The 23,502-nt window shown below is 41.3% G+C and overlaps 1 protein-coding gene across 1 annotated transcript in view; it reads right to left on the minus strand.

The window, feature by feature from the left end:
• Nucleotides 1-1,217: 1,217 nt before the first annotated feature.
• The window catches only part of llgl2 (LLGL scribble cell polarity complex component 2), a 42,121-nt gene continuing 19,836 nt past the window's right edge, over nt 1,218-23,502 (minus strand). Inside the window, exons 3-27 of the mRNA XM_022211913.2 lie at nt 22,997-23,094; nt 21,236-21,317; nt 20,993-21,108; nt 20,456-20,614; nt 18,450-18,612; nt 18,219-18,351; nt 18,063-18,117; nt 17,742-17,896; nt 15,693-15,904; nt 14,637-14,704; nt 14,386-14,539; nt 12,167-12,271; nt 11,523-11,618; nt 9,757-9,953; nt 9,245-9,392; nt 9,001-9,148; nt 8,719-8,835; nt 8,457-8,623; nt 5,839-6,103; nt 5,048-5,198; nt 4,933-4,958; nt 4,657-4,704; nt 4,240-4,282; nt 3,290-3,351; nt 1,218-3,168 (exon numbers count right to left, since the gene is read on the minus strand). Of these exons, the coding sequence (XP_022067605.2) occupies nt 3,312-3,351; nt 4,240-4,282; nt 4,657-4,704; nt 4,933-4,958; nt 5,048-5,198; nt 5,839-6,103; nt 8,457-8,623; nt 8,719-8,835; nt 9,001-9,148; nt 9,245-9,392; nt 9,757-9,953; nt 11,523-11,618; nt 12,167-12,271; nt 14,386-14,539; nt 14,637-14,704; nt 15,693-15,904; nt 17,742-17,896; nt 18,063-18,117; nt 18,219-18,351; nt 18,450-18,612; nt 20,456-20,614; nt 20,993-21,108; nt 21,236-21,317; nt 22,997-23,094 (2,946 nt within the window). The 3' untranslated portion in view covers nt 1,218-3,168; nt 3,290-3,311. The remainder of the gene's footprint in view (nt 3,169-3,289; nt 3,352-4,239; nt 4,283-4,656; nt 4,705-4,932; nt 4,959-5,047; nt 5,199-5,838; nt 6,104-8,456; nt 8,624-8,718; nt 8,836-9,000; nt 9,149-9,244; nt 9,393-9,756; nt 9,954-11,522; nt 11,619-12,166; nt 12,272-14,385; nt 14,540-14,636; nt 14,705-15,692; nt 15,905-17,741; nt 17,897-18,062; nt 18,118-18,218; nt 18,352-18,449; nt 18,613-20,455; nt 20,615-20,992; nt 21,109-21,235; nt 21,318-22,996; nt 23,095-23,502) is intronic.

The raw sequence follows: 23,502 nt of genomic DNA on the forward strand, positions 1-23,502 counted from the left end.
TACAAAATAGAAAAATAAAACAGTGCTTGTGTCCAAGCTTTTGACTGCTACTGAGATTGATTTAAGTCATGCTGCTTAGTGCATATTTCAAAGATTATGTATATAGTGGAAAAAATCTATTGACACACCAAGTAAATGCAATAAAGAACACAGTATGTGTAACAACAATGAATCATTTAACAGTACTTAAATACCGAAGTCAATAGACTAATAAATGCATGTGACGTCTTTGAAACAAACTACTGAATTTGATGTTCTATAGAAGTATCTCCAGATTTGTGTTTATCTTGATCATTTTTGATTGGTCATGTACGCGTAAGAGGGGATTAAACTCGTACCCTGATCATCTGATGTAGATTTTAAAATGTTTAAAAAGTGTAAAGGCTGCACTTAAACTTGGAGGTTTCTTGTCCAATCCAGTTTTGTAGAGTACGACGACAAAAAAGCAAGATGTGCTACTTCACTATAGTATGTACGTTTCACTCTTTTCTATTTTAGGCATGGGTCCTCATCAGATTGCACTTTATAAACCAACATGCTACACCAGAATGAGTGCATCTAGCAGTAATTTTCTATCAGAAGAAACTATTTTGCAAAACTCAAACTATCAAACTGTGAGCTGAAAAAAAAAAAAAAGGATGTCATTAATCATAACCTGAGGCACCCAGGGATCCAGCCACCAATTTAAAGCCCATTTAACAGCTTCAAGCTGCAAATGGCAGACTCATCTTGCATGGTCATCTACTGACAGAGCAGCCGCTGTTAGCTTCTGAGGTCTCAGCCAGGTCCTTAGGCAGCTCAGGTTGCAAAGGAGCCATCGTGGCTCAAGGCAATTAGCAGACAAAGCGACTCATTCTATAATGGATGATAAAAACTCTGGGCTGTGCATGTATGACAACTGATGCCTCCTTTATCCACTTCACCAGAGATGGACCAGCCATTGTGGCTCACAAAGACCAAGATTATAGCTCAGCTTCTGGAAGAAAAACAGACTGAAAAAGAAGACGGAGCTTTGGAATATCATTAGTCAGGCCAAAATGCAGGGTTGAGAGTCTAAACGTTATGCTTTCTTTTCCAGTTCAGTGCAGCATACAGACTTGGAAACACTGCCATACTCTGTCAAGAATTTCTTTGCAGCATAGCAGAGATAAATTCTGTAGAAAACCATCAGCTTATAAAATACAGATGTCAGTGTGGAAAGAAAATAAAACCAGACATTCATTTTTGGGAAAAACATGTAATAATAATTATCCTGTAGTGTGAAGCTACTTGCAAACAAAAACAATTAGGGCAATCAGTTCACTACAAAAATAGATTCTACGCTGATGCTAAAATACCCAGCATACTGAGACACAGTACCAAAATATTTCCTTGTGTGGTCTAAATAGCAGCCAACCCCAATTAAAACAGGCCCACAGGTACAGAGTCACATACATACTCTTTCTCTCTCTCTCTCTATATATATATATATATATTAAAAAATTCACTACAATAGTTTACAATTACATTCCTAAATTACATTATTCATTGCTGGCATAAAAACAGGTTTACAAAAAAAAAACATTGTTTTAAAAAAACAAAAACAAAGAAAATAAGAAAGCTAATCCCCCCCCCCAAAACTTACAGCATTGTGAGCTCTGCAGTAGTGCAGAAGTACCTATGGCCGGTTTATCTTAGAGTGGATTGTGGTGACTGGGCTGTGCTAGCAGTGTACAGGGGCACAATACAGTGTGTAATGCTTTTACTTAGTACATAACAACAACAAAAGTTAACATCAGTGTGATTCAAACATACACAAAACAACTTCCCTGTCCTGTTTTTCTGTCTGGGGCATCACCAATGATTTTCCCTCGATTGTTCATCTGAATGAGTAGCTCGATAAAGTCAAAACTTAAAGGAAAAAAAAAACAAGAAAGATGAAATTTTGTCAGCTTTTAACAGTAAAGTTTGACTGTAAGGCAAAGTTATGACTCGAGTTCAAATTACAATACCAGTAAGCAAAACAGTCAAGCAGGAAGTATGGGATTGAATAAATATTGAAAACCTGCATGCATGTAAAAACTATGAGCAGAGTTAAAAAAATTAGAACAAAAAATTAGGTCAAAATATTTAAATACAAATAATGACTTAACATGCTTTATGGAAGGTATGAGAGTCCTAAAAAAATGACATAACACAATGTTTAAATTAACTTTGAATTTTTAACACTGAATTAAGGTACTAAGTCAAAATTACTAAACAATTTTACTCAATGTTTCATGATTTTAAAGCTCAGAAACAATGAAGCAAAAAGACAAAAACTAAAAATTTGATTTCCTTTGTCTGAATCGATCACTTGGGATTAATTTAACTCAAAAAGACATAGTATAAAGTTAGTGTATAACATTTTGACTTCAACTCAACTTTAATCTAGTATCTCATAATTTGGACTGAGAGCGAGTAGTTTAGATTTTTTTTAAGTCAGTCTTAACTTTTCATCTTTTTTTTTTCATTTAATGGCAGAAGTGGGCCTCCGTACATTAAATGTGAGGTTTCAGAAGACAGGCACGAACCACATCACAGAATTTCCCTCTGGGGATTAATAAAGTCAGTCTATCACCTTTAAACAACAAAATATTTTCATCAACATTATTTAAAGCGTTCCCTGCATTTCTTCCAGCTTAATGTCCACATGAGGAGATGAAGACTGGTGAGATGCCCCACAGAGGATAGTGATTGTACAAATCCTTCCCAGGCTGGTGGCAATGAAGGCTTTCAGAATGAAGAGGGTGTTTAAGTCTGCTTCAACGAGAGGCATCTATGGCAGTCATAGGATGCTGGCTTAATGAAGTATGCCGTTAGTCCAATGTCAGGAATGTGCTTCACGTGGCTGTGTGTTAAATGGGAAGCGTGACCATGCTGTGGCGACAGTGTGGTCCTTAGGCACAGGTGGCGTCTCCTTCTTCAAACTCTGTGTGCTCCACAAGTCTTCAACAGCTTGGTGGAGCTCCAGAGAGCGCTACTACCAAGAGCCCTTTAGTGTCTCTCTATGGGGTGGGGTGGGGTGGTGTGGTGTGGGGGTAGTCGCACACAGAGGCGAGGGGTCAGTAGTGGTTATGTGAGCTGAGCAGCTGGCAAACACTGCTGCAGGACTACAGTATGCTTCATACATGTCAACATCTCCGTTCTCTGAGGAGAGAGCACAACAACAGCATGAAGAAACAGATGCTAGGATTCCTAGACTATTGATGGGATGTCATGTTTTAGTACCAAAGGGGGAAAAAAAACAGTTCCACTACCTTCGTCTTACCTCAGCTGTCACCGGATGCCCCTCAAGCAACAGCACTCTTCACATTATTCTCCAGGAAGGATCTGAGGCAAATGGAAAGCAGCTTCCATCAACAACACTGCTTACTGTAGTACCAATTATGGCCATTTTAAGGTTTATTTGCATCTGATCAAGATTCACTTCCTTGCTGCAGTTGTAAAACCAAAACAAAGAGCTAAAGATGAAAAGGTCACACCTCCACGATGCATGGTGCATTGAAAGAGGGTCATCCTATTAGTGGCTCAACCAGTCACACTTTTGCTTAGTGCAGGTGGACTAGGAAAATTTGAAAGCTCTGTAATTTATCAAGCCATCTGTGTGATCCTTCTAAAAAGCAGATTATATTCCACATTAAGATCCTTCACAAAATAAGATCATCATATTGCCCACCACTTGTCGCATTGAGTTCCTACTGTGGGGCCTGTATTTTTTATTGGAGTAAATCTAAACTGTAGCTTTTAATAAAACTTCACAGTAAAAATTCACTGTTCAGCTTAAATGTCATGTTGTACCATTTAAAATGCTTTGATATTGTAAGTGATACTGCACAAGGATGAACTGACGTCTGCTGTAAGTGCACTGAATGTAAAAGTCAATTCTTAAGTATGTTTGTAAGGACATTCATTCCCATGTTTGTGGGCATGTCTTGTAAGTTTGTGAGCTTGTGAGAACATACATGTCTAAGTATGTTTGTTCATAAGACTAAGTGACTCCTGAAGTTCATCTACATGTGCAGAGGGAAATCTGTCAGCAAGTAAAATTATCTGTCAGCAATCTAAACAATTTGTATTTCCACAGGCTGTAAACATTTCTAGCTTATTGAGTCATCAGTCCCCTCCCTGTACATTTTAAATAACCTGAAATAATTATGGCCACCTGCTTCTAGATAAAAACAAACAACCTACGTGAGTCGATGTGTCGTAGTTACTTACGTCTGGTCTCCTTCTAGTGACTTCTGAATCTCCTGAAGTACTTCTGGAAGAGAACACCACAACTTTAACTAAGCAGTGATCTCAACATAATACCCTAGATTTTACATGAGACCTGCAACAGCAGCTCAGTCACATGAGTAAACAGCTTGCTGGGATCAAAGGGAAGTTGTACAAATCATGCAATGGATGATGTTTGGTACACACTGCTGTGTGACAGTTCACCTGCTGATGTGGGTGTGTCTAATGACAATGTGAGCAGAAAGCTGACATACCAGGTAAGAGAGGCAGCCTACAATGCAATTACAACTGAAGCAGGACTTTAGGGGACCAAATACAGGGACATGTGGGCTTGCTGTAGGACTTCTCAGCTACAAGTTTCAGTACATTCACTCCTGTCTCTTTCTCTTGAGTACTCACTCTCGTCATTCAGCAAAGCATGCTCCATAACACGTCTAGCTGCACTTTCTGGAACACGCAGGCAGATGACACGTTTGTAAAGTCAGCCACAAACAAAGTATGTGTGTAAAAACAGACATACAGCACATTAGCACAAGCACAAAGTTAAACAACATCAAACAGAACACGACATCTGGATGTGCAGTGTTCCCTCAGCCAATGGCACATGCATGCTTGGGTAAAATGCTGGTTTTTATTATCACTGACTCTCTTTGAAGCCTCTGACAGACTTTTTACCTGCATCCTCACTTTCTTGTCTGGTCCTAGAAGGACAGAGAAGACATAAAAGGCATAAATTCTCTTGAAAACTCAAAGACGAAGATCAGAAGAAGAACAGTCAACCTGCATATACCTATGAGCAGATGAAGCTCCATCAGGTTGTGACCGATGTTGGTTGGAGGAGCCGGAGTGAAGAGGAGCCTCCACCAGACAGCGAGGCTCGACTAGGTGGCAGGTGGACAGAGAGAACCGTTCAAACTCTGATGGAGAGATCAGGTAGAAGCCTGGAGGAGGATAACAGCACATGGGGGCTTTATGAGAGCTGCAATCAAAGCAGCGATAAACAGAGAAAACACAGGTACAGTGGGTACATGCTAGCAGTAATGCATAAAACTATACAGCATGACAACACTGTATAAAGTGAGGGAGGACAGACACTCCAACAGCAGGAACAATGAAGGAGATTCAAGTTGTGCTGCTGCCGATTGTTATTGGAAGCTTTGCAAATGGGGTGAGCTGTTGAAAAAATCCAAGTAGTAAAGTAGACCTAGATCAGAAATGTTTAGAGCTGAAAACCCACCCATAACCCTCCTGAAGCTCCCTAAAGTACTAACCTCTAAGCAGGGATGTTTATGGGGAGGACAGTAATTTCCCCTGAACTGAATTTGACCCTTACTCAATAAAGAGAAGTCAAGTGAAGTCCTGTATGTGTTTTCTTGTAGTGAAATCTTGATATCTAGAGGTTTACACTTGTGGATAGTGACGACAATATTTGAAATTTAACAAATTATGTCTGGTTCTCACCTCCTCACAGGGATATCTGAGGCCTAAGCTACATAAAGCTGATAAAGTCTACAGGGATATGCGTTGCATGGCATAAGGTCTATTCAGGGTGTATGGATGTGAGTGTAAGCGTGTTTTTACCCTGGCCATGCTTTGTGAAAACACAGGAGGCGATGCCGCTGACGTCCTCTCGGCGGATGCAGGGATACTGGACCTGCATCTTGACATGTGGCAGTGACACCACATGGACGTCGCCTTGATTTGTCAGAACCGTGAGGCCGCTCTCACCGTAGTCCTCCGTCCGACTGCTGCAGAACCAGGCCACGCCTACCCTCCGTACTCGGGAGCCATCCACAGCTGTCAGCTTCAACTTCATTTTAGCGCTCACCTTTGGCAGGGTGAAAACCTAAACACACAGCAATGCATCAGTTGAAAACCATTACAAATTCTTTCGTCTTAGAAATATTTGAATGCAAGGTCTCCACATGCCTTACATCAATTTGAGTTTACTGATTTTTAACACGTACAATGTTTTACCTGGGGAAGGTGAAGCAAGTTCTACAGCTCAAACTATTAAGGCACAATTTAAACTGAAAGTAACTCTTTTGGTGTAAATATTCAATATACACACAATATGGAGATTAATTATAATTTTAGCAATTTCAAAAAGCCTCTGGAACAACATTTGAACCAGCGGCTGAGGCACTTCAAAAATGAAAGTTGTCATTAAATAAGAAAACAGTAAGATCCTTAAACCCCTTAGAAATATATTGAAGCACAGAGTAATGAAGCTATATTCTTCAATATTTCCCCCTACAAGTGTATTAGAAAACCTTCTTTAAATTATTCGTACCCGTTTCTATCTGTGCTACAAATACAAAAGAACAATTATCAGCACGTGTTTTTTTGAAAAATAAAACGAGTATGCTTTTGTCGCTGATTAAATAAAGGTTAAACAAAAACTTGCGTTGAAGCCTTGTGCTTACAGATTCAAAAAATTTCAGTGGTGCTGTATTTGCACTTAGGATATACTTGAAGTGTTGTAAAGGAAATCAGTTTCCCCTGCGGATAACAAAGGTACAATACAGTAAAAAGCTGTGAACTACTGCTACTCCTCTAGTCCCCTCTCGACTAGATAACCTCCCAGGTTTACAAGGTATTAAGAATTTATTCAGTTTTTCTGTAGCATGAGAGGAAGTGATAGCTGTCCAATCCAAAATTGTATAATCTCCCTTTGTAAAAGCCCTCTCACTGTTTCCAGGTGGGCAATTCAGAATGAGCAGCTGCCTCACAGTCCATCAGGTTTATTTAAAATCTAGAGCTTCTTTTGTTGGCTCTAAAATGTCTCAAGAGAAAAGCACACCAAATGTTCTACTGTTGGCTGCAAAAATGAACAAACAAGTCTCCATGCACTCTCACCCTCTGAAGAACTGAACACGCAGTGCATTAAAGGAAAATTCTTAGTCTTTGCATGTTGTGCAAATAATGTGGCTACCATCATCATTAGCTCTGATGGTATTCCATCGTTGCTGAATGTCCATTCAGAGATGATAGAAACTTTAGGAGTGATCGAACGAGTGTGTGGATTACTGTATTTTCATGTCCACTTTAGTGCTTCAGTGTTGCTTAAACTCAGCCAGTCTTTACAACCATTTGCCTCTCTTCTGCTCTCTGTGCTTACATATTGTTTTTCATACAGCTTGATTCCCAATACAATATAACAGAGTACTGTCTGATCCTTCTCACACTCTTTTTTTCCAGAGTATGAGTTGTTGCCTTCTGGTAGATGCTACAGAGTGTGTCACTCTAAGAGTAACTGTTTAAAATTCTCCTTCATTCCCGTTTCTATTGTTCTACTGTACAGCCGGCACACAGTGCACAGCTCTAACTAGGGTACCTGCTACTGGCTTTGCAGAACTGATATACCTGCACTTACTGCTTTTCTTGTGCTGCTTAACAGGAATGTGTATCCTACATGCATGTTCTTCTCAATGCTGTACTCCTGCTACTGTTGTTTTATGATGACTTGTCTTTTATAAATGTTGATGTGGCTGCAGCACTTTGCCCAAGACAAATTTCCCTAGTGGAATAATAAAGTTTATCTATCTATCTATCTATCTATCTATCTATCATTTACAGCCTTTTCTGTTTCTATTGTCAGACACTAGAATAAGTATGAAATAATGACTGAAACATCACCTGTTAAGACTACATGTGAACCGGTAGTCATTTCAGAGGCACTTCCACTGCTGCTTTGTCCCACCACTAAAATTCTGATTTTATAACAGCAATGTTGTCTGGCAAACTCACACATGAGTTAAAAATAAATGGATGTGCTCAGATATATTTCCATGTAAAATGGCCACTCAAAGCAAAAGTTAGAAGCCATAGAAACTCATGGTCCCTCGCCTCCGGTCAGCTATATTGCTCTGCTCTGTCAAAAACAGGTGCAGAGAGTCTTCTTCCTCAGCTGCAATTAAAGTGACAGACACTAAAACAGCTCATTTAGAACGGGGCTATAAGCAGAGGTTGTACAGTCATGCTGAAATGAACCATCTTTATAGCCTCCATAATGTGGAGGTCATGTGACACTTCCGTTATATTTACTAAAAAGGGGAAGAATATGGCACCTTTAACACACTAAGCTACAAACAACCCATGTGCAACTCATACTGCAACAATACCGCTGATCACATTCAAAAAGAATGTCGGATGTTGTGAAGACAAAAGTGACACTCGTGTGTGGGTGTGACTCTGACCTTGAACTGTTCCTCAGATATGACCAGGAGCTGGTGTGAGCCCTGCATGTCAGGAGAACGAGACAGGTCATGGGCCACCTCCAGTGGCTCAGGCAGAGGAGCCCCATGACCATCCAACACCACGATACCGACAACAGGGGCACGGTGCATCAGCTGGATCTCCTTGGCTGGGATAATGGAGGCAAAGAGAGGGGAGACAATGTTACAAGAGGACGGAGGTGGTAGAATATTCCACCCAAATATCAAAAGTTCTGTTTCTGACCTGGCTGTGCGGTGACAGGTTCATCCGCTCTGTGCTCAACAGGAGGAAGGCGGAGCATGTATGCAAAAACACAGCCACCATTGGTTCCTGCCCATAGGGAGGGTGCATTATGTGAACCTGTAAGACATTGAAGAGACATGTCAGAAAATGCTTTCACATACATTAAAACAGGAACTAACCAGTTGTTCAGTACAATTCTACTGTGATATAGTTATTCATCTCTGGATGAGACCTTTTAGTGCAGTTTACTGGCAAAGTCTAGTGTTTAACAGGGACACTCACTGTCTGAAAGGAAGGTGTCAGCAAAGTAGAGCGTCCGTACAAGACCGGTGAAGGAGTCATCTGAGGAACGGGCTTCTATTTTCCTTTGGACGGGAGCCAGCTCCATCTCTGCAAGTTCAGCCTCTAAACGAGCATTAGCCTCCTGGAGCTGTTAAAGGAGAGGAGAGTCAAGAAAAACATGGAACAACCTGGACATGAGGAGAATGTGGGCTATTCCTCCCTAGAGCAGTACTCCTGATACCACCTTGGCAGTGTTGTTGACGTGATGTTTTCGTAGAGAGACTCTGCTGCGTCGGATTCTTCTGAAGGACTGTCGGAGGGATTTCTTTATACTCTTTACTCTCGACAGAGGACCTTCCATGGCCAGCTGGTCACTGGGGTTTAGTGTGCACCTACAATTTGGAAAACACGGAATTAGCGCATACAGTGATAAACAGAAGCATACACAAATACTGTGCTCACCCCTAATATATATTTTGACCATGAAAATGAGTTTTCATGCACATTTAGACACAACAGTCTTAACAGGATTATGACTTAAGCAGTTGTAAGAGGCTATTAGCTGAGGAAATAGCATGTGAACTTAAAAAATGACTGAGGAAATCTGTGTGGACTAAATTTGTCAGAGTAAAAGGAAAATGGCACACGTAACTATACAACTGCTACAACCTGAAGCAGAGAATCCCGGACAGAGCAAACACAGTGACTGTTCTATTTACAAATAAAGCTTTATTCTCCGTCTCTGGATCTCCTTACTTGATGAGGACGTTGTTCTTCTGCTGATAATCATACAACCCAAAGCCGTGGCTGGTGCCAAATGCTACCAGCTTCCACTCTGAGTGCAGTGTGAGGGCAGTGACCACAGCAGGGGGCTGGCACTGGACCAGAGCAAAGGGCTGGAAGCCTGGAGGAAACAGCACTGGCTCCTCACGCACATCAAGCCGAGTGTGACCCTAGCGGGCAAAAAAGACATCTTAATTCCAGTGTTTGATGGTGCAGTGCATAACAAACGATATAAAGGATGTACCAGGAAAGAATCATTGCTATTGGATTTGACAGCTTTCAGGAAATATCAAGTACAGCATTAAAACTGTGATAGTGTGAGTGCAAGTATTTATCTCATAACATGTCAGCACTCGGCCATTAAGTTTGTAAATGCAGCTTTTTCCCCTCTGTTTCTGGTCCTCTTTCTGAGAAAATCTAAAAACATCAGCTTGCCACTGTAGTGAAAATGTAGCTTTGTAGAAATCATGCCACATACAGTCAGGTCCATAAATATTTGGACATTGACACAGTTTTAAGCATTTCTGCTCCGTAGACCCCCACGATGGATTCGAAATAAAACAATCAGGATGTCCATTACGTGCAGACTTTCAGCTTTAATTTGAAGGTATTTACATCCTAATCAGGTGAACAGAGTAAGAATGACACATTTTTTATATGTGCCCTCCATTTTTAAGGGACCAAAAGTAGCTGCACAAACTACCATAGTCATAAATCTAAACCCTTTGCACTGAATGACAGGCTGAAGTCTGGAACCCACAGACATCTCCAGACTCTGGGTTTCATCCCTGGTGATGCTCTGTCAGGCCTCTACTGCTACGGTCTTCAGTTCCTGTTTTATCTTGTGGCATTTTCCTTCAGTTTTTTCTTCTTCAGCAAGTGAAATGCAGTTCAGCTGGATCCAGGTCAGGTGATTGATTTGCCCACTGCACAACATTCCACTTCTTTGCCTTAAAAAACTCTGCTGCAGTGTGCTTCAGGTCATTGTTCATCTGCGCTGTGAAGCACCATCTAATGAGCTCTGAGGTAGTTGGCTGAATGAGTGGAGAATACTGCCTGAAACCCTTTAGAATTCATCACATTATCAGTAAACACAGTAGAGCAGGTTCCATTAGCAGCCACACATGGCAATGCCATTACACTACCACCACCATGCTTCACTGATAAACTGGTATGCTTTGGATCTTCAGCAGTTCCTTCCCTTCTTCATGCTCTCTTCCCATCATTGTGGTACACGTTGATCTTAGTCTCATCTGTCCATAGGATGTTGTTCCACAACTGCACAGGCTCTTTTAGATTTTTTTATTTGACCAACTCTAATCTGGCCGTCCTGTTTTTTGAGGCTCACCAATGATTTACATCTTGTGGTGAATCCTCTGTATTCACTCTGGTGAAGTCTTCTCTTAATTGTTGACTTTGACACAGATACGCCTACCTCACGGACAGTCTTCTTGATCTGAACAACTATTGTGAAGGGGTTTTCTTGAGCAGAGAGAAGATTCTCCGGTCATCCACCACACTTGTTTTCTGTGGTCTTCCGGGTCTTTTTGTGTTGCCGAGGTCCCCAGTGCATTCATTTTTTAAGAGCGTTAAAAAAAAAGAACAGTTGATTTGGCCACACACAGTGCTTTTCTATCCTTCTGATGGTTTTCTAATTGCAGAAACAAGCTGAATTGCTTATTGTGCATGAAGATAAGAATAAGCCTAATCCCAATAACCAGTCCAGTATTGGCCTGTACCTTCCATCGGAATCCCTCTTGGCCCTGTAGCAAGTCTACAACTTTAGCCTCCACTGTCTGTTCTGCTGCCTCGTCATTCAGCTCCAGCACCAGGATCTACAAAGACACACCAAAACTGTGAATAAACACAATGGCATGATATCAAACTAAGTCCAAGTGGTCGGGTCCTCATTTTACATCATATATTTAGAATACTGGATCATTAAAAATATCACCAGCCCCATGCTACCCTCTAAAAAGAGAAGAAAGAAATTTCTCTCTCTCTCTAATCACTTCAGCAAATATTAGTTTGGTCATGGATACACACTTTTGCTATAGTTGTCTGACCCTTTATTTCAACTTCTGATTAACATAACATAGAATATCTAGTGAAAGAAAAAAAAAAACCTTAATTCCATCAGTACAACAACCAATACCTTTCATAGTCACCCTACTGCACTCATTTCACACTTTGAAACAAGCACCGTCTTCTACACGGTTTTGTTCTGTTCTTACTTCAGTACAACTCAATGTTTTAACTTGTTCTGTATGCACTCATTTTTAACATATGGGATGGAGCGGCAGTGCGGATGAATTAGTAGAAAGGAATACAGCGTATAACCCATGACATAAATTCCAGGCAGTAAATATAAATGAACAGTCACCTGTCCCGCCGTGCCAGCTACAGTCAGATAACCGCTATATTTACAGAGATGGATCTTCTGAATTCCAAGCCTCGGGTCGTCACTGTAAGGGTCAAAACAGCCAACCTGAAAAGAAACATGTTGTGGAATGCAGGTTAGGGTTGCACTTCTAAAGTAGTGGGTCTTGTAATGAACAGAAGGTAAACTCAAAAATGAAATGAAATAAAGCAGAAGCTAAAATATCCAGAGTTCAAGTCTAAAAATGTGGGACCCACAATATGGATTTCCCACTGACCGCAAAACAACTAAATCTGTCAAACACCACTTTCACATCTGTGGCATAACTTGCAGTTCAAACCCTAAACTGATGTTTTCTCAAGCTGTACAAAGCTCCAGCAGAACCACATAATTCAGAGGCTGATTAATGTGCTGCAGGATGAGTTTAAAATTACATAAAAACACATCGTACAAAATCAAAAAATGGCCTTTTTGGTATCACTAGTTAAAACGGTCCTCCTCTAACCTCTGTCCAGTTAAGTGGTGAGATGTGTCCTACTATTTGCTGCTGGCTGGACAAGCAGTTTAAATTTGAAAAAAAAAAAAAAAAAAAGAGAAAAGATGCTACCCCACTTACCCTTTTCCAGTGGCTAGTAGATACAGTAACATATCTTAAACTAGAGATGATCTGCTGCTTACTTCGTAGATCCTCATGGGAAATTAGACTGAAACTGTGCATACATATGTCCTTACCCTGACATGTTCAACATTAACTGAGAATGTCTGAAGCAGCCTATGTGACTATATCAGGGTTCTCGCCAGGATTTTTTTTCAGCGTAACGGCAGGTCCTCCTGCACGCGCGCGCAATAAACGGGAGCACGCACGCACGCACGCGCAATAGACAGGAATGCGCATGTGGGCATGCGCAATAGACGAGAACGGGTCAATCGACAGGAAAGTACGGCTGAGGTGGGGAGACATAAATTAACCTAGATAGGCACCCAGTCGATTTAAAACAAATGCACATGGCGTTATCTGTCAAAATAACAGCGCAGCGGCCCTAATCACAGTGTTAACCCTTCCTGTTCGGCCCGTGGTCAGGAAGCCGGGGTTAACCCCCTTCACTTCCTCAGCAGCCATAGAGGCAAAGACACAGGAGCCCAGCCGTATCGAAGAACACTACAGCCTTTTCAGCCTTTATTGTCTATAAACAGTGGCTGAACCGCACAGTACCGCCAACCCAGCAACTACACACCTCTCCACCTCTACCGACTGCCGTCTCGGGCTGCATTCAAGGTAGCTTGGACATCTCGCTCTCCCCCTCTCTCCCACACACACGCTGCTCTCTCTCCCTCTCTCATGACGGAGCCACACACTCTCATAACAACAGCGTAATCTTTGAAATGCGCTGGCGTAGCGGCCCTAATCACAGCGTAATCTTTTAAACTGAGCGTGCCGGGCCGTTAAGACTGTGTAACGGCCCGTCGCTGAAATGTGCTGGCGAGAACCCTGTATATGGTGCCTGACAACTGCTACTGAAATGTTTATGTACATTTCTTATGAATTATGTGGTTTTTTTTTTGTTTCCTGTAATTCATGTTCCTCTGTCTATTCCTTTCCGGAGGTAGAATTTGAATATATTCAGCTAATCTGGCTGTTCTTAAGTCCGTCAGCTCAACCACATATTATGCAGTGCTGTCTTGACCTTGGTGACGTATCACTGGAGGCCTGAGGAATGGGCACTGTCAAGCTCGAAGCGGTCCGAAACAGTGGCTTTCAAAAAACATTAAACCGTATTCGGTGACTGTATCAGACATGGGGGCTACTCATCGACATAATGGCATGAGTGATTACAACAACTATGAAAATATCCCAGAATGCTTTGTCCACACTGTAGCAACAGACAACACCATCCTGTTTACTTTCCATCTCCAGCCAAGCATGATACAGATTGTTTTGTTATCAACAAGTGAAAACTGTTCTGTTCATATTGTCATGTAAAAACTTTTTTTTTTTTTAATGTTTCTTCATCATCCTCATGCACAAAGTAATTTCTGCACCGCTGCTGTTCTAGCAACGTCACATCACACATTGCCTCATTGAATATTTTCATTTGTCTGTCAGGCAGCACTACTGGAGCCCACACATTTGTCCATTCCAAACAGCCATTTTCCAACAGACACTGAACTAGTAGTTAAAAAAAAAAAAAGATTTCTTTTTGTGACGTGTATGACAAACAGACCTTTCTGAATGGCGGCCACTCTCCTTCAGCCCCTTGGTTCATGTTGTCATTAGGATCAGTGTCTGTGTGGAACACTCCAGCTGTGCTCAGTTTATACAAGGGATACAGACAGACTCCGGATGCATCCCAGAAATGCACTGTTCCATCCTCATGCCTATATGCGCAAATAAACATGAAACAAACATTAACATGATTTGCAAAATGTCACAGAAAGCTTCCAAAACAAATGAATGAAGTGCAGGTGTACCTACCCTGTGAGCAGCAGGTCTCTCTGTGGAGGATCTGGAGCTAGGTTCTGACCACCTGTTATTGGCCATGGCTGACATGGAGGAAAGGGAAATTAAAGTTTAAGCGTAAGACTAACTTAAAGCCATCAGTTCAGAAATGAAGGAATGCATATGTATTTCAGGCAATTAAATGCTACATATGATAAACAACCCCGCAGGGGATTTATTTGGAGTCACACTCAGGTTCTGTGATGTTCTGATGCCTGGGCACTGTAAAAAATAATTATTTTAGGGACTGACCTGATCCTGGTAATTCAGAACCTGAGTACTCTCCTTACACGATAGCAAACAATATTTTAACCCTCTGAACCCCAAGACCCGCCAATGGCTCCGGAAGGGATCTTGATTTAAAATTTGCCAAAATAACATGATTTATTATCAGAAGAGACTGCAAAAACAGGAAGATTTGTTGGATTTTCAACTGTCCAACAGTCCTTGAACTTATCGACTATGATTTTTGTCATTTCAATGTTTTCTAAAAATGAACTGTTGACACCATAATGTGTTGTAAACAAAACAGTTTGCATGTAAAGCTGTGGGACTTTACATTGCAGTGAAAAATGAGCGTACAGTAAGTTAAACTGTCAAAGAAGCAAAGAATGCACAGAAGCTTCTTGGATTTCCAAAGGTTAAACAGGGTCAAGGTTAGGAAGTGTAAAATGTATGATACTTCTATATTTACTCATGACAAAATGTAGCATCATTTAAGGTGAGTGTTTCCAAGATGGCAGACTTCATCAATAACTCATAATATTCATATCATGATGATTCGCTGTGGCAACCTCTGAAGGGAAAAGCCAATCAGAAAAGAAGATTCATATCATGACTTTTCTGTAAGATACATTTCATAAAGCCAGACCATTTAGGTCATCTTGAACTTAACTTACAAAAACAACTTTATTTCCAAAGCATTTATTTCAAATGTCACGTAAGATAAAGCACTAAGAGGATAATAATTACTGTTCAACATAAATGCAGGAAATGAGCAAAAGTGGCAAACTTCTTTAAACACAGGTGTACCTTTTTAGAGTAGTGTGTATGCTGCAGCTCTCCAGCAGCGATGACCCTCTCCCACAATTTAAGGGGTATGGCAGAGACGTGGTGGGAGCAGGTGATGGCGGAGCTGTGGAGAGGGACCAGATAAGGCGTCTGAATGACAGGCCAGCAGTCTGTCTGCAGGTCGATCACTACCAGCTCCTCCTCCACCAGGACCACCAGCGCACTGGGATCTCCTGCAGGTGGACAGAGAACCAATAAGTTACAACACCGACCTGAGCTATGGTATTCTCTCTGGTCTACATGGTTCTCTTCTCTGCTGGGCAAATCTGAGAAGGAAAGATTTTCTGTGGTTGTCAATATTTTAATAACTCAAACTGAAACAAAAGGCCCACTTTTGGCCTCCACCACTTATGTGAAAGCAGCACACCCAAATTACTTTGTATGGTCCATGTGTATTAGAGACGGCATGTGTTCAGGCTGTTTACACCCACTCAATAATAATGGAAGTTCACAATGACAGTATTTAAAAGCACACAAGAAGCCAGTAGAACAGAAAGTTGCACACTATATGCATGCACATTCAAAGCTGCTGGTTTGAAATCTTTTGATGTGGTGCTGGTGGCTAACTGGTGCTTCTTTATGACTTGGTTTAAGGAACATAAACATTGTCTGAACAGTACTCCGGCAATTTAGGAATTTATTTGTACATAAAAAAAACACAAACAAAACCTATGCAACCCAAGAAGACTGCCTTAAGCCCCGTTACAATCTCCTTGACAAGAGAATACATGCTCTTAGTACAAGCAGTTTGTCATTAAATAATGTTTTAAAATATCACTGGTAACTCATGAACAGGCAGAAATAAACAGCAAAGTGCACCAAAATGACCAAAATCACAACATTCAGTCCTCATGGAGTAAGTGTGATGCAGGCATAGAAATGTCTTCCTCTGAGCTATTTTTTCCCAACAAATTTGTCTTTGCATGCTACATACGTGGTATCAAATTAATGTTGTTGTTGTTGGCCAATTACAGCAATTTCTGAGAGAGCAGTGTTCCCATATTAACATTTAAGCAGAAAGATGTAAATTGTAATCAGACTGTATTCTACATATACTGAAGTATGTAGCTTCTATTGTGTATTGCTTGAGTGATGCTCATAAGAATAAGGAGCATAATGAAATATTTCCCCACAAATCATTTACCATGGTGGCAGGTTTTAAGGAGCAGAGGCTGAGACACCTTGACTTGTAGATCTACTTGGTAGGGTCAAGCAGCAGAAATGGATGGATGCTCTCCATTCAATCAGCAAACTACGCATTTTGACGACAGTCCTCAGACTGCCGTTTTCCATGTTGTCTTTAATGCTGCCGTGATAATAGTATGTAGCATGGATTATGTCCTCTAGACTTGACATTGCTGTTGTATGCCACATTGTGGGTGATGCAAAAGACACTTCGACATCAAATTTCAGCAGCTACAGCATCTCAAGTAGGAAGCCTCTGGAAACAGGCTTAAAGCCCACTTCAACCAATCTCCAACCAATATTGTTAATGTCAGATTTGTAAAGATCTCATTTAATCTGCTTTTTTCGCTGTCCAGATTTGATATTTTCTGGATGTGTCAAAAAATAGATTTGGGCCTGCAGTTTGAACAAAGCCTTAAAGGTCAAAAACTCCACAGGTAAATTTAACATCCCTGGAAGCAGAGCTGGGTTTGGGGCCTACCTACCCTGCAAAATGGATGTATCCTGCTTCTTGATTATACCATGTTGAAAAAAAGAAGTCAAATTACCGCAGTAAGCCAAGTGTAAACAGGTTCTCTTAATGCATGTAAGTGCACACCGTGGCAACACCAGTCACTGAGAAGTGACGAGAAAGGGAGGGCATATGGAAATTTTCTGTAAAAACCTGTCTGACCGAACTGACTAGTAATGATGTACCAACATAAATGTATCAGGATATAATCACATTTACATACTAAAACTGTAAAAAAAAAAAAAAAAGTCTGAACTCAAGCAGTGACTGAGTGTGTGTGTTATATGCAGAGTGGCTGCTGGTGTGTTGCCTGCCTGTATGCTGCAGTCCATCTCTGATGACAAAGAAGTCGATGATCCTGGAGGTGAAGTCCAGAGCTACATGGGTCTTACTGTGGATCACTGTGATACAGTGTCTGTCCCCGTAGCTGGCTCTGGGCATACCACCACTGAACAGCAGGAATGGAGGCCTACACACACACACACAGGTTCAGGTTAGTTTGCCCAAAGGCTAATGTTTAACTACAGCTCCTGTAACATACTGAGGACACAGAGAGAACGCTAGGACAACTTCCACTGAGGGAAGCTGTGTAAAACATGACAAGTGTATTTTAGTGTGGAATGAAGTGAGCTTACCCTTCTTCTGTAGGGAGCTGAATTATTTTAGAAATGGCCTTGCAGGGGAAATGTCCTGTGGTGACAAAAGGAGCTGAGTTTACATCAGCCTCAAAAAACTCCCCAAAACATTTCATGTGTGGCTGTAAACTAAAATGTCACAGCTTTTCCTCTCACCGTAAGGAATGTCAGATTTTTCCTCCTCTTCATTCACATCCTCACCACCCACCATCCATCGACAATAGCTTCCATCGCTGTGTGAACTGAGAATGTAGCTTCCGTCCTCAGTCCACCACACACTCTCCAGTTGCTATAGTTGCATTAGAATACATAAAAAAAAATATACACCAAGATTGCATATGCTGGTTGGAAACACAGCTTGTACAGGACTGGCTGGTATTCTACTACCTGTGTGGCAGGGATATGCTGGATGGCACACTGCTTCTCTAAATCCCAGATGACCATGAGACCCCGTCCATAGCCAATAACAACCTGATTTGGGTTGATTGGGTTTTCTTGTAAGGCCTCTACGTGTTCCAGATTCCGGCGGCCGATGTAGTCGTCTGGCACGCTGGAGTGATGAAAAGAAGAAAAAATAAGACAACACAGCGACTACACACACACAACATCAAACCCAATACTGATCTGTAGGGGTTGAGAGGCAGTGTGATGGATTAAATCTTGTGACAACAGTTTAGCCAGAACAATCAATACACTGTTTATGGGCCATCCATTACAAATCTTGTGTAGAACAATGTTCTATTTTTCTCCAGGGGAAAAAACAAAACACAGAATATGACACAAAAATACTCATTAGCTTTGTTTATTATTTATTAACAACCATGTTCTTGTGTTAAGTGCATCAGGATGTAAATTCCTAATCTAAGAGCTCCTTTACATAATCTTGAAGTTTGTGTTTCTGATTTGCACATCCCCATCCTCATCTCCAACCACTCAAAGAAGACATCAAGAAAGCAGAAAAAAGGTGGTGGTTATTGTTGTTGTCGTCTTCTATAAGTTAGCACTAAGACCCACCCAGTCGTGTTCAGGGCCCATTAAAAGCACCTATCCTGCTATAGGTACACCTGTCCTCCTAAAACAACCCTGAAAGAGGTGCAAGTGATGTGGTTCCCTGTGTTTGGAACATGCACAAAGGGTCCAGCAGAGAATATGGCGCATTGATAACATTTACAATGGATGCTTTACCATAAGGCCCGTCTTTGGATGATAAAAAAACCTTTGGATGGGATGCAGATTTTGACCTAAGAACAATTTTGCAGTGATTGTCTCATCAATCATTGTTTACACCATATCAAGACCAGCAAGCTATTGCAATGTGCTTTTTGGCACTTGGTATATTCAGATAAAACACACATGGTCCCATAAAACAGCCCTGCACCACGTGGTGTCCTTGGCAAGGTTTAATATTTGTTCAGTAAACAGTTTGTGGGAAGTTTTTTGTGGATCCACTGATATAACTGAGAATAAAACAGTACAGTTCAACTGCATCACAAACTAGAGCTGTCAATAAATCAAGGATTCTAACGGTTGTAAAATAGGGCTGTCAACTGTATCAGCTTGACTTCTGCACAACACAACTGATGGTCCCAACCCCATTAAGAAGGCAAGAAATTCCACAAACTAACTTCTAAGTGACCAAAAACTTTTGAATGGTAGTGTATAAATACATTTTAACTGTTTTATCTTGAAATGTGAATGTGCAGGGGTATGTTATATCTGATTCCATTTTGTAATTTTTCTGTTAAGCTAATCGGAGTAAATGAGCTGAGGTGGTGACATCATGCAGCATGCTGGTGTTCCAATTGTACATTAAAGATGTGTTCTCGGAAGTCTGTATTACTGAGTCGGTACTTGGTATTGAGAAACAGCCAACACAGTTTGAGTATTGCTATGTATTATTGTTGTGCGCTGCGATAAACAGGCCGACGATTAAACAATAGTTCAGATAATTAGTTCCACGCAGACTTTTCTTCTCAGTCACTCACGTTCCGTCCTGTCATGAATCTGCACACCCCCAAAGGGGGCGTGTCCCACACTTTGAGAAACACTGCCATAACGGCTGCTGATTTGTAGCCTATTGTTGTGAATCACAACCACTGTAATGAAATGCTCATACAGCAGACAGAAGAATTACATGGTTGAACACAGAGACAGACTCTAGCCCGACGGAAAGCTTTTCTCGATATAGTAAACAGCCAAACACTTGTTTCCACCGTGGCTACAGTACTGTATATGGAGGAGTATCCTTTTCAGTTTTCTTGCACTATTTCCTCCCACAAATGGACTAATCACAGCTCGACATCCTCAAATAGATGTAATTAAATTCACAAAACTACCCAATTAAATTACAAATACAACTCCACAATGCGTGCTGATGTTTTGCAGTTGCCCACCTAGCAGCGACCTGGTCAAGGCTGATATTCCGCTCTTCCAGCTCTCTAAATCCAGGGACTTCAACTATGAACACATGTCCTCCTTCTGTCCCCAACAGCAGCAGCTCCCCTGAGGCGTGAGCCAGTACTGCAGTCACTCTGGTCACACTTGGAGGAGCACTGAGGAAGAAATGAGGAGTAAAGAGAAATCAACTAGAATGTCAGGTAGCCTTGTTTGGATAAAGGGATGGGTAGGCCAATTTATGGATGCAGACGGATATGCCTTACTGGCCAACTCATTTCAAGAACTGTGATGTAGTCAGAAATAGGTCCTGTTGGTTTTATACATATATTAAAAAAAACTCCATCACAGAAGTGTGTTGGTGTAACAGTTCTAAATTTGGAATCAAGGACTTTGGGGTGGCAGAAACAACAGCCTGGAAACAAAACGTGATTTGCTGCAGTTAAAATGCCAGAAGAATTTCTGAGATCCCAAAACGGTTTCTGTAAATTTTCCTGTGGAAAGGTGGAAATGATGGCTGTAAATATGTGATTTACCCAGGAGGTCCAGTGAGTGTGAAGCGTCCAATCTCCAGAAGTTCAGAAAGGCCCTTGTGGCCTCTTAAAGTCCACATGTGCAGACTGTTGTCATCCAGCAAAGTCACCAGTTCAACCTAAACCAGTCACAATCCATCAGTACTTTTGAGAACAGTGGGCAGCTGGAATACTTTTCTTAATTTTGCAAATTTAAAGAGCAGAAATGCTATTGCTGCATTTCATGTGTTTGTTCTCTGACAGTACCTGGTGGGGCATAAAGTGCACCTGTGTGACGGCAGCATTCTCGTCATGTAGACCCATGAACTCCACACCTGGAGCTCCGTACCTGAGCACTAGTAAAGGAAAGTAGACATACCGTACCCACAACAAAGACATCAGGAGCCAGCATCAACATTAAGTTTAATTTAAGGCCCATTAACATTACAGTACGAGGTGGAGAATTAAATATTTAGTCAAACTACAAGATGAAGTCTGTAAAAAACGACAAAAGAGCGGGTCAGAATCCTTCCCAGGCGATGCCAGAAGGCTGAAGGGGAGGCGAAGATGTGTTTGGTGATCCTGAGTCAAAATGCCTGCTTCCTTTGGGAGTCATTACCCACTTAGTCCTGAACACAACAAACATGCATTTTCGAGACCGATTTAAACTAACAGAAGAGGATTAGGGGGCACTGTGAAAAAAATGTTGAAGTTCGGACCTTTTCCTTCTGGCTGATTCTTTTCTCCAAATCAGACTTTTGAGTTTCAAGTTGTAACTCTGACAATAAGCTTAGAATGGTATGTACTGCTATTGCTGTGGCCCAAAATTTGCTGTGATGCAACATTGTGGGAAAACTACATTTGCAGTGCAGACACAAGTGAAACATTATATGTGAAAACACTCGTGAATTCTAACAACATGAAGCATACACTATGCAGGGACTGTAGAATTTCTAAGGTAATGAGTTTTTTTTTTCCTTCTTAAAATGTTACTTGAAAAGGTCAATCTGGAGCATTTGATCTTATGTTCTCCGTTACTTATTATGAATTTTAATGCAAACAAACATTTCTGTCCATGTTAGGCTCCTGTGGGAATGATTTTTCCTAATAAAACTGAATATGCTTGAGTCAAGCACAAAACACACAAAATTGCAACTTATTTTTTCACCTTTTTGATTAGAAATAGTTTTCTTGTATTTAATTACATTTCACTGCATTCATGTTTTCAATGTTCTGTTCACTAACTGATTTTGTCACTTACCTTTATTTTTATTTCGTTTATATATTTTTAATAATATTTTGTTACTTGCAATCTATTGGTTTTCATTGTGATGTATCTCAATTAGAAATTTATTTTGTTCTTTATACCGGAAACCCTAATGCCCTGCATGAGGTACAGGCCCCAGGCAGCAGCAGATTGTGCAGGGAGTCTGTCAAACAACATGAGGAGTGCAGCTTATTCTCCTATGCTGCTGAAGGGACAATGTGTAAACCAGTAAGGCAGCTCCATGGCTGCTGCAGCATATGCGACTCTAACCTCACTGTAAAGACACTGACTAAAGCACCACATTATCAAATGATTGGTGCGACATAAGAAGAAAAGAATCTGTTCTGTCCCTTGGCATAGCCTGAAGTTGACTCATAGCATTTAGTGAGAGATTTTCCTTCATCTGAGCCCTCTTGCTATTTTATCCAGGAACAATCAGCTGCATTGTAGGAATGGATAAGCCTAATGAGACAAGGTACCGTCATTATCAAACCAGTGTGTGTCTCTGTGTCAATGGGGACAGTGTACCAACTGGCTCCACTCCACAGTCAATGAATAATTGTGCAAAAGGCTATTGTGACACAGACGCCATGGTCTAACAATACCAGGTGGCACTGAGCAGCTCTGTGGGAAAATGTCCTACCTGAAAAAGAGGAAGGTTTAGCAGCATGACAGGCATTCATTAGCACCTCCTACCTCAAGTTCAAACATGATGCTAAAGTTCCTCCCAGATATTTATTCACAGGTAGAGTGAAGGATACAGTTTGATGGCCCCGGAGCGGGTGCCGATGGCAAGCAGCTGCAGGGAGGGACTGTAGCCCAGGGCGCTGGGCTGGTGGGGGAATCCATGTTCCACTGTCTGAGGAAGAAAAAGTGGACAGACAAGAGGAGGGTGACACAGAGCTGTAACCACAGACGCAGTGACAGGAGATCACTGAGACAAGGAACTAAGTACAAGGTTTAGTATTATTACTACAGTGCTGTTAAAAATCAGTGTTGGGGCGCCCCGGCAGCTTAACTGGTTGAGTGGGTGACCCATGAACAGGGGCTATAGTCCCTGATGCAGTGGCCATGGTTCGAGTCCGACCCACAGCCATTTGCTGCATGTCCTTCCCTCACGTTGCCTGTCTCTCTCTCTCCACTCTCCTCTACAGTAAAGGCAAAAAAAAAAAAACCTCTTTAAAAAATTCTTTAACTGGTTTTTAATTGTTATTAAATCCAAAATATCTTGTAAACTGTCAGAATTCAGTAGCACATTAAAAAGAAT

The sequence above is a fragment of the Acanthochromis polyacanthus genome, chromosome 19 (assembly GCF_021347895.1).
Source record: "Acanthochromis polyacanthus isolate Apoly-LR-REF ecotype Palm Island chromosome 19, KAUST_Apoly_ChrSc, whole genome shotgun sequence".
Taxonomy (NCBI): Eukaryota; Metazoa; Chordata; class Actinopteri; family Pomacentridae; genus Acanthochromis; species Acanthochromis polyacanthus.